The 10,257-nt window shown below is 47.0% G+C and overlaps 1 protein-coding gene across 9 annotated transcripts in view; it reads left to right on the plus strand.

The window, feature by feature from the left end:
- PLEKHG3 (pleckstrin homology and RhoGEF domain containing G3) overlaps positions 1 to 10,257 on the plus strand; it is a 54,267-nt gene extending 44,010 nt beyond the window's left edge. For 5 of the 9 annotated variants that reach the window (XM_074290378.1, XM_074290381.1, XM_074290380.1 and 2 more), the window contains 8 exons: positions 473 to 506; positions 885 to 983; positions 3,299 to 3,337; positions 3,918 to 4,000; positions 4,379 to 4,750; positions 5,319 to 5,432; positions 6,491 to 7,886; positions 8,717 to 10,257. In XM_074290378.1, the coding sequence (XP_074146479.1) occupies positions 473 to 506; positions 885 to 983; positions 3,299 to 3,337; positions 3,918 to 4,000; positions 4,379 to 4,750; positions 5,319 to 5,432; positions 6,491 to 7,886; positions 8,717 to 9,504 (2,925 nt within the window). In that variant the 3' untranslated portion in view covers positions 9,505 to 10,257. The remainder of the gene's footprint in view (positions 1 to 472; positions 507 to 884; positions 984 to 3,298; positions 3,338 to 3,917; positions 4,001 to 4,378; positions 4,751 to 5,318; positions 5,433 to 6,490; positions 7,887 to 8,716) is intronic. The other 4 variants (XM_074290376.1, XM_074290377.1, XM_074290383.1 and 1 more) reach the window with 4 other exon arrangements.

A 10,257-nucleotide genomic window follows, 5' to 3' on the forward strand; every position in this document is an offset into this window, starting at 1 on the left:
GAGCAGAATCAGAAGATCATTATACACAGGAATAGCAAGATTATACAATGATCTGATGGATGTGGCTCTTTTCAACAATGAGGTGATTCAGGCCAGTTCCAGTGATTTTGTGAGGAAGAGAGCCATCTACACCCAGAGAGAGGACTGTGGGGACTCAGTGTGGATCACAACAGAGCATTCTCACTCTTTTTGTTATTGTTTGCTTGCATTTTGTTTTCTTTCTCATTTTTTTCCCTTTTAGATCTGATTTTTCTTGTTATGTATAGAATTGTACATGTTTAACATATATTAGATTACTTGCCCTCTAGGGGAAGATGTGGGGGAAAGGGAAAGAAAATTTGGAACACAAGGTTTTGCAAGAGTGAATGTTGAAAATGATCTATGCATATGTTTTGAAAACAAAAAAAAGACTGGTCAAATAGTATTGTGGCAGATGTTTGGAAATAACTTAGTCCTTTTCCTTTTATCCCAGGCTAAGGAAGCCATCTTGGAAATGGACTCCTATTGTAAGTAACTTGATTGTCTTGTTCCTGAATGTGCATCTCATATACTATATATATATATATACTATGGGCAACCTTCACCTCCATCTCTTGTTCCCTGACTTGACCTGTGCCTCTCTATCCCATATTGTTTAGAAGAGCAAGGAGAAAGAAGTCAAAGGAACTTAACAGCAATGGGAGCCTCTTGTTAGGAATGGGTGGATGATGTGGGCAGCTTGCCACTTTTGAACGGCACTGATTTAGGAAATGAGAAGGGACATTAGAAATATCTATGATACTGAGACTGAGGGAAAAGGGGTAAAAAAGAGGTTGGATGTGTGGAGAGTCTAGAAGATAGAAATAGCAGGGGGAAAAATGAAATGTTTTATATTTTATTTATAGATCCCAATCGCTACCGGTACAGTCCAGAGAGGTTAAAAAAAGCTTGGTCTTCCCAAGATGACATGCCCGCTCAAGTGCGTCAGTATCGGCGACAATCTGGTAAGGACAAAGATTATATGTGGAAGTCATAGTGCTAGGCAAGCAGGCCAGAGGATGGATGGGTGGATGGATGGGTGGATGGATGGATGGATGGATGGATGAATGAATGAAAGAAATTAAAAGGCATTTATTCAGCACTTACTATGTATCAGGTATAGTGCTAAGTGTCAGAAATAGAAAAAAGGGAGTCAGTGCTGTCAAGAAGCTTACCCTCTTATTGAGAGAAACAGGAGAGAAAGTTCAGCTACAGGACACAGATGGAAAGGCACAGAAGTTAACGTGACTTTTATGCACTGTCACTACTGACCTGTTCCAGCCTTGACCTTGGCCATGGCTGCTGACATCTTTGTAACTAAATATTGGGAGTTGTTGCTCTGTTTTCCTCCCACTGAAATAAAATGTGATCAAGTTAACAGCTGAGAAGGTCATTCCCCCTCATGTACTTTTGCTCTTATAGGCCAGGAGACAAAAAGCACAAAATTGAAACAGAATAAAAATCAATAGACTTAAGTTCTAGTCCTGCCCCTATCACCTAGGAGCCATATATAGATCCTTATCCATAAAATGGTGATGCCCATAATTTCTTTCCAACTTTAACATTCTAGGATTCTAATTTACCTTCTCCTCATGGAGCTGGGCAAGCTCCATTATTTATTCTTTGAGCTTAGCACTCCCATATTTCTGGGCCTCTTCTTAGCAAACTTGCAAGCTTAAAGTATCTCCAGGGCAAAACAAGAGTAGCTGTCTGACATCACTGTTGGTCCCTGGCCCACTTCTGGAATGGCAGGGCATTTAAAGGGACTGAGAAAAGCAAGTCAGACTTCCTAAAGTGGCACCAAATCGAGACAAGAAATATTTACTTTGGATCTTGGAGGGGTGGGGATTGGAAATTCCATTATCCCTTCAGATTATTCTCTGCCTGGGACTGTGTTCCATTGGTTCATTTGAATAAATGGTCTCTTTGAGAACTTGTGTCTGCTTTTTCTGTCTGTTCACAGTATTCGTCCAACTATTCCCTCCTCCAAAAAATCACTGATGCTATGGTGTCGAGGTTGGATTTGGCAGTGTCTGGTTCTGGCTGTTTAGCTGAGAGTGTATGTGTGTGTGTGTGTGTGTGTGAGAGAGAGAGAGAGAGAGAGAGAGAGAGAGAGAGACAGACAGAGACAGAGAGATTGCACGCACATTTCTTTTTTTTCTTTCTTGGTTTTTCCTCTCAACGCTTCTTAGCCAGAGCTCAGGGACAGATCTGGCTCAGGCAGGAGTCTCACTCGATTTTTCCACTTGATGGCAGATCCGACATTAACTTGTCTTAAAAGATAATTGGATCCAAAATTTCTGGAATGAGCAAGATACAGATCTTGATTTCATTTTCAACTTTTACAGGCTCTAGCTATCTCCTTCAGCATATCTGTATTTGGCCTTTGGGTTTTTATTCCTCTTTGGAACCCCATTATTACTGGCAATTTTCTTTTTCTTTCATTGAGACTCTGCAGTAGAAATATAGTCTGGCTCTTGCCTTAATTTTGCTTGGCCTTTGGAGCAAGTACCAAGTGCTAAAGTGCTGGCCTTGGAATTAGGAAGAACTGATTCCTCTGGAAGATGTGAGGTCCAGGCAAATGGGATTGTGCTTTTTTTCCTTTTCATATTTGCAGTTTAATGGCAATGTCCAATTCAGTAAATAAGAGTAATCTCCAGAACCATGTGGTTATACAATGTACAGAACCTTACTGAGTTTATCAGATATAAGACTTAAGAGGTGCTAATAATTTTGACTTGAAGAACATGGAATTGAAAGAAATAATGATTTTGAGGTAAGGTGAGGAATTCTATGGTTGGAACACTTATCTGGCCGTCAACCCACACAAGAAGAAGTAGAATTCAGTTCCCATTCAGGCTGCCCTAGCAATGTTGGCAAACATTTTAACTGAGGACTAAAGGTTCTTTCTGTATATCTTGGAAGGAAGGTTTCACATGGTCTCCATTTTTCAGTCATGGACAGAGATCTATGACTGACCCTATGATCCCCGATAAGTACATCTCCAGATGGGTTACAAATCTGTCTCCTAAGGAGGAACAGATGATTGTCCTGGACCCGGAACCCTGCCATGCCGAATTCTGTAGGAAGGGGTTGAGATATATACAGAAGCTAGTCTTGGTGCTACCATGGAGAGCTTGTTCAGGCAATAAAGATTCGGAGAGAAGAGGGAGGGAGGGTGGGGCCTTCAGCTGATGGCATTGTAAGCTTGGGCTAAAATTGGGCAGAATTCATTTCCTTGGATTGTGGCTGACTTTACCAAATGTACTTAACTCTCCAGAGCCAACCAAACAGCTTCTCAAGCAGCTTAACGAGAAAGGTGAGTATTCAGTGTTCCAGCCATTCCCCTCCTGGGCTCTGGGGGGTGTGGGGAGAAGCAGAGAAACCCCCGCTCGAGGCACAGTGCCAGTGAATTAGGCCCCGACTGCCAGCACCCTGGAAGGGGAGAGGAGGCCAGGGGGAGCACAGACTGCCCAGAGGAGAGGTGTGTGAGCTAGACTCCTCCAGCTTTTGGTCTCTGCTTTTCCACTGGGAGCCTGAGCAGGTTCATGAGCCCAGTTACGGAGCCTCTGCTGCTCCCTCTGTTAAAAAGAGCTAACAATTGTTTCCTACTAAAGAACTATTTTTGCTCATAATGAGAAGTGGGTGGCCCGTGCTCCGACTTCCCTGAGAGGAGCTCATGGCTTTACTGCTCCGCTCTGGATCGCTCTCATATCGATTCTACTTCCTATCAGTAGTTTCACTGACCTCCTAGAAGCTGGGATGAAGATCCCTAAGGGGGGTCCCCAGCTCCGCCCCTCAGTTGCTAGACCTCCTGGGTTCTGGAAGGCGGTCATTGACCCGGCTTACCTCATCTCTTTTTTTTCCTCCCATGTTTTGGGGGTCTTCGATGGTGATAGCGTCAAGGGCATCGGGTGTCAAGGTAAGGCCAGTGAGCGGCCTCGAGATGGGATACAGGATGGAACAGGGGATTGGCCTTCAGGTGGGTAAGAGCCCACCCCCGTGCCTTAAAGCTGTTACTTCTATTTCCCCACCACTGTGTTCCCTTTCCATGATTATACCACTGTAGAGTGTCTTCCGGGCTCTGATTCGGTTCTCTCTCCCCTATCTCAGTGTTCCCTCTGAGGCTGTGTTGGGGCTACGGCTCCCAAGCTCCATGAGAATCTCCCCTGGGTCCTCTCCACCTACTCCCCACTTCCCTCCATTTGTTCTCCTCTGCCTGTCCCCAGCCCCAGAGGGAGTCCCTGTGGGATAGACCAGTCACCCCTACTCCCACTGGGATGAACCCACCAGAAGCTGAAAGATTGGGAGGTAGTGGAGACTCCAGGTTACCGGAAGGCCATGTTTGTACCTTAAACAGCATGCAGGGAGCGCTGGAGCCCTCCTGGACTTTGGGCAGCTGCCCCTTACAAGGGAGCAGCAATCTGAAGCCGAAGAGGCTGCTCAGGAGGAAGAGGAGGAGGAGGAGGAGGAGGAGGAGGAGGAGGAAGTGGTGGAGGAAGAGCAGGCCCTTCAAAAGGCCTCTCTGGAGAAGCTGACTGTGAGCGATGGCAGCAAGAAGGGGGCCAGGGCTGAGCCACAAGGTTCAGAGGAAGAGGAGGAGGAGGAGGAGGAGGAGGAGGAGAGTCTGGTGGGAGCTGAGCAGGTAGCCGACTTTGCCAGCTCCCTGCTGGCTGCCCTCCACTGCTGGCACTATCGAGCCAACGCTTTATTTTTCTCCCGGGGTGCTATGGTGAGGTGATCTCTGTGATCTCCCTTCCTCTGCATGCTCCCTATGCACAGCGAATGTCTGACTCAGAATTCCTGCCCTTCCCTTCCCTCTCCCCTATCCAAGCTTGGGCTCTTTCTGGGTCTCAATAATCAATGCGCCCGTCTCCTGTTTGACCCTGGTGAGCTCCCAGCATGCTCTGCTTTGCCGCCTGGGTTAATCTCATGCACTACTCAATAAACAAGACTAACAGGCAAGGGGTGGTCTGGGTTGAAATGGGGGAGAGAAGGGATTATAGATTGCCAGGGTGGCTTTTTAAAAAGGGTTTGTTTTTTTTAAAATCTTCTTTAAAGATAAATTTTCTGGAGCAAAAGCTCAGGGACTACTTGCGTCTCTAGGTCTCCTAATTCAGTTCAGTCCTAGAACTTAGGTCCAGAAGCTGAAATTCTAGCTTCGGCCCAGTCACTTGGTAGTTCAGAAAGGTGCCGGCTGATGTAGGGGTCCCCCCAAAAAACCACCTACTAAATTAGCTCTCTAGTTTCCCTATTTCTATACCAGGATTGGGTGTTGACTTTCTATTTGTTGGATACAGGTTAAAGATCAGGATGAATTTGAAGTGGCCAAAGGCTATAAAAGGCCTAGTGGCCAGGCTTTAACTAGTCCTGAGAAGCGCATGAGCTTTGAGTCTGTCTCTTCCCTGCCAGAGGTGAGTATGTGGTGATGAAATGGTAAGCTGGGCCTGGGTAGGGAAGTACCATAAGGGTTTTATTAGACTCCTTGAAGGTGACCACCCAACCAGCCACTAGGAAGCACAGTATAATTTTTTCACCTTCATCATTGAGATCTCATTGACCTTGGAGAGCTATCAGGGATCTCTTCAGCTTTCTGGCTTAGACTAAATAAATGTGTATTATATGTATGTTCTGTGCAAGACACGGTTGGGATGATTTATCATTATTGTTATTTTTGTTCTTTTTCCTGAGGCTGGGGTTAAGTGACTTGCCCAGGGTCACACAGCTAGGAAGTGTTAAGCCTTCTGACTTCAGGGCTGGTGCTCTATCCACTGCACCACCCAGCAGCCCCTTGCTGGGATGATTTTTAAGAATGCAGGTTGACCTCTAACCCCTTATCTACCCAGGAAGAATTGATGCAGAGAACATGGCCAAATCTCCAGCTTGTACACACCGGATAGGATTTTAAGCTTGGGTCTTTTTAAACTATTCCATCCTGGAGACTTTGAAGTCACAGGGGAGGTTGATAAAATTTTTTATATGACCTCCTCAGCTTTGAGTTGTAGTAGAGACTTCCATCCCAGTCCCAATTCTGTAGAGCCCTAGTAGTAAAAGTGCAGAATGGTGAAGGCTTTAGTGAACCATGAATGAATAAAGAGCTTCAAAATGGCTAAAAAAGTCCCCTTTCACCTTGCCTAAGGCTGTCAAGACTTGAGTATGGAAATTAGAGTTAGTACTGCATGTTGAGACTAATAGGTGTGGGTGGAATGCCATTACTCAGACCTCCACTTTCCCACTTTAATAGTCTCTCCTGGGAGTTTGGAAGCATGTGTCCAGGCTCCTTGTTGTAAAGCACATCTGTCTCACCCAGCTTTCTCCAAAGTATCAGCTCTCCCTCACCACTTTTGTGACCATGATCTCCTTACTCCCGTCCTGTCAGTTACTGTAAGTAAGGTCTGTCCCTGGGCAATGAGAAGGCCAGGTTACTCCTCCCTTAACGTCCTCTTGAAAATAGCTCATATGTTTCTTTCAGGCTGAACCAGAAGCACAACCTGAAGACGGGCAGGGGCTATTTTCAGCCACAGAAGACAATAGTGAAGAGATGATGCAGTCAGACAAAGAATCATCATCTATCTTGGAACAGCACCAAGAGGTGCTAGATTCTGACCATCCAGTCAAAGTGGTTGACCATGCAGTTGCTGAGAACACAGAAGACCTTAAAAACCTCAGTAGTGAGGAAGAGGAGGAAGTGCCGGTCCCAGAGCCAGAGAGCATCCTACCGACGTCCGTGCTGGACCAGGCTAGCATCATTGCTGAAAGGTTTGTCAGCACCTTCTCCCGACGCAACAGCCTGGCTCTGGAGGAAGGCAAAGCCAGTGGCTTTTTGACTCCGAGGCTGGTTAGTCGGAGTAGCAGCGTCCGGAGCCTTGATGGCATTGAGAAGGGGCCGGCTCTCCACTGCAGCGCCACAGACTCACCTAGCTCCTTGACACCCCTAGAAGCAGATCCTGAGGGTGGGGTGCCGTCAGAGAGCACTTCCAGCCTTAATAGGTCTGTGCCTCCAAGCCCCAGCTGCCCAGGAGAACCTGAAAGGAGCTTGAACAAGAAGGAGGACATGCTTTCCACCCGAGACCGACTGCTCCTTGACAAGATCAAGAGTTACTATGAAAATGCGGAGCACCACGATGCCGGCTTTAGCATCCGGCGCCGGGAGAGTCTTTCCTACATTCCTAAGGGCTTGGTAAGGAACTCTGTGTTTAGGTTCAATAGCCTTCCCAGGCCAGAACCTAAACCTGTGGCTCCTGTTGTGCACAAAAGACTCGATGGTTCCCGACCTGCCTCTTGGACTCTTTTTGATCTCCCTGGACCAGGCCAGGTTAATTCTAGGGATCCTCCCCCCATCACTGACGCTGAATTCCGTCCATCATCAGAAATAGTGAAGATGTGGGAAGGAATGGAGTCCTCTGGGGATATCTGCAAGAATCCAGCAGTGAGGAACAAGGAAAAAGGCCTGAACCAGGAGAATGGCTTTGACCTGCACGAGCCATTATTCATCCTGGAGGAGCATGAGCTGGGAGCTATCACTGAGGAGCCAGTTGGGAACTCCCTTGAGGGCATCTCCCTTACTGATAGAACTGGCCCTGCCCAGTTTGCCAGGGAGCTAAAGGAGCTGGTAAAGGAGTTGAGTGGCAGAGATGAAGAGCTTCCGACTCCCCTGCACCCTCACATCGTGCAGCTCTCTCACATGATGGATAGGGATTTGACTGAGCGTGTCAAGAACAAGGTCTACCAGCTGGCTCGTCAGTACAGCCTCAGGATCAAGAGCCATAAGTCCACAATGCCTCAGCGAAAAAAGGTAGATTCAGAGCGAGAGAAGAATCTGACTTTGCCCCACTTGCAGGAGGAGATCCGAGAGCTGCCTTACAAAGGTACAGGAATGGGAGTTTATAGGAGGGACAATTTTCTGCCAGCTGACAGATTTCTTGCTACTTATGAAAGAATAATCCTTAGGGAGATTTTGGAAATATAAACTGCTATTGGTGGCTGCAGGGCTAGAATGGCCTTTATTTTCTCTTACTACAGATGGGAAAAAAAAAGAAGGGAATTGTATCAGCAATTGGTAAAAGCCCCCCGAAAAGTGCCTTGTTCAGACAAAGTGTAATAGAAAGCACACTGGATTCAGCCAGAAGACTTGAGTTTTAGTGCTGATTCAACCCCTCCAAGCAGGGTGATGTGGATAAGTCATATTTCTCCAACCCTCATTTTCCCCATTTATAAAATGGCTATAATACTTTACTCTTTGGGGGCTGCTTTGACAAAATTGCTTTTTAAGCCTTAAAGTGTGAGCCTTTATATATAGAAGTGAGTTATTATAATAACGTTGACCAGCAATCCTTGGCCATAACTGCTGAACAAAGAGAAATTGGGGGATGGGGATGGGAATTTTTACACACACACACACACACACACACACACACACACACACACACACACACACACAGACAGTTTCTAATCTTTTTATACTACATTCTCCACTGGCCTCCTCTTCCCCTCACTTTCCTTATCATAGAATTCTTAGTTTGCCAGAGGATACATGGGAATGATAAATAAGAATAATATGAAACATTAAAATAATTAGCCCACATATGTATTTGACAATCATGAATCAGATCATCTCTCTAATAACTAACCATGAAAATCTCATTTTCTTATTTCTCTGTCTTACTTGAGACTCATTTTGTTGTTCTTTTCCCCCTAGGTAAAATGAAGCCATTACTGTCCCTCTCCAATAACGAACAAGTGATGTTCTTAGAACATAGTCCCTCCAAGTCCACCTCAGCAAAGGAGAAGTCACCTCGACGCTTCTACGGGTCTTCTGCTGGCTCAAAGTCCGCTTCTCCTGGAGGCTGGCCCTCTAGTCGCAGTCCCCTCAGTCCTATTGACACAGAGACTTTCCATTGGCCAGATGTCCGTGAGCTATGCTCAAAGTATGCTTCCCATGAGGAGGCGACTCAGACCGGACGGGGCCAGCGCCAAGGCCTTCCTGTCAACCGGAGCCTCTCCGTGCCAGAGAATATCATGGAGCCAGCCCCTGCGGGCAAGATGAGTCGCTGTTGCAGCCTCAGTACCAACACGAGTCGAGGAAGCCAAGAGGTAACCCAGCCCCAGCCTCCAAAGGATCTCTTTTCACATGACTCCTCCCAGACCCAAGGGCAGGATGGAGATGAAGACTTGTACCTCACAGCAGATGTGACCCTGGAGAACAACCGGCGGGTCATTGTCTTGGAGAAGGGGCTACCTGTGCCGGGAGGGGAAGGAGAACAAGAGAGCTACGTGCCAACCTGGTTGCCCCCCTCCCAGGAAAAGCTCCCCTCGAAGGCAGGAGTGGAACGCTGCAAGGCCTACCAGGAATCGGAGGAGTTCAGCTGTCAAGAAGAGGGGGGCCACGCTCCACCAGTGGGGCAAGGGGATACAGCGGATATGGGCCAACAGGGCCGAGTGAGAAACCTGAGAGAAAAATTTCAGACTTTGAACTCAAATGGTTGAACTGGGCTCGTTGGGAGCGACAAGGGGAAGTGTTGCTGAGAGGAGAACAGCTCCGCGTGGGTCTGGTGGACCTTCTCTACCCACAGCCTTGACTTCCCAAATCTGCCTGCTTCCTCTGCCTCAGATTGTGTGGAGTGAACCTGGGGATCTTCTCTCTGTCTCTCTTCTCCCTTCTAGGTAGGCGCTGGTGCTGGGGTACTCTGGGCACCTGCTGCCTCGTTCTTTGGACTGAAAGCTCCCCGCAGGCTGAGCCCTTTGTTGTGCCAACAGGCCCTGAGTCCACGCTGGGACCAGTGAGAAGCAGAGCCTGCCTGGGCTATTTCCCTTGTTATGTTTTTCTCCTTTGGTAGAAGGCCGGACATTTAAGCTCACTTCTCTCCAGGGAGAGGTGTCCACAGGCTGTGGTCTGCAGCTTGCCAGTCACTGCCAGGCTGAAGAGTGCACCCAGAAGAAAAATGTGAGAAGGTGGCTCAGGAGGATTCTCTTTATTAAGTGCTTCCATTTCAAAGGCAGAAAAGAGAAGTCTGGGACTTGAACAATAATTTATTATTTTCCATCCTGTGGGGTGTGTATGTGTGTATGTTTGTGTATGTGTTTTTTTGTGTATTCCCTTCTCCCCTTTCCTATTTTTAAGAATGTAATTGACTCAGTCCAGGTACTTTTGAGGGTTATTTTGCTGACCCAATGGTTGTTTCTAATGTACATACATTTTATCCCTTGCCAATGGTGCAATAACCACTGCTGACCAGCCAA

This window comes from Sminthopsis crassicaudata, chromosome 2 (assembly GCF_048593235.1).
Source record: "Sminthopsis crassicaudata isolate SCR6 chromosome 2, ASM4859323v1, whole genome shotgun sequence".
Classification (NCBI taxonomy): Eukaryota; Metazoa; Chordata; class Mammalia; order Dasyuromorphia; family Dasyuridae; genus Sminthopsis; species Sminthopsis crassicaudata.